This window comes from Fulmarus glacialis, unplaced genomic scaffold (genome assembly GCF_000690835.1).
Source record: "Fulmarus glacialis isolate BGI_N327 unplaced genomic scaffold, ASM69083v1 scaffold18796, whole genome shotgun sequence".
Lineage (NCBI taxonomy): Eukaryota > Metazoa > Chordata > Aves > Procellariiformes > Procellariidae > Fulmarus > Fulmarus glacialis.
The window spans coordinates 1-316 of NW_009216425.1; the positions used below are offsets into that span (position 1 = coordinate 1).

General features: G+C 63.6%; 1 protein-coding gene across 1 annotated transcript in view; it reads left to right on the plus strand.

Moving 5' to 3' along the window:
- Nucleotides 1-91: 91 nt before the first annotated feature.
- EXOSC1 (exosome component 1) overlaps nucleotides 92-316 on the plus strand; it is a gene marked incomplete at its 5' end in the record, with an annotated part of 1,758 nt that continues 1,533 nt past the window's right edge. The window contains one exon of the mRNA XM_009579306.1: nucleotides 92-166. Within this exon, the coding sequence (XP_009577601.1) occupies nucleotides 92-166 (75 nt within the window). The remainder of the gene's footprint in view (nucleotides 167-316) is intronic.

Consider the following 316-nt stretch of genomic DNA (forward strand, 5'->3'; position numbering starts at 1 on the left):
GGTTCAGCCGGTGCCTGCTGCGAGCCTGGTCCTGTGTGATCCTGTACACGGGCCGTGCCCCGAGCTAACCATCCTGTCTGCTGCCCTGCAGCTGCCCGTTGTCTCGGTGGTGAGAGACGCCGAGTCCCAGCTCCTGCCCGACGTGGGGGCTGTGGTGACATGCAAGGTAGGGCGCCGGAGTGCACTGTGATGGCAAACTGCACAGCCTTTGCTCTCTCTGCCCTGTGCGGACCTTTGTTCCTGCGCACATATGGGGTGGGACAAGGAGCCCCTGGGCTCGTTACTATCCTCTGTATGGCTCCCAGCAGGGCAGAGG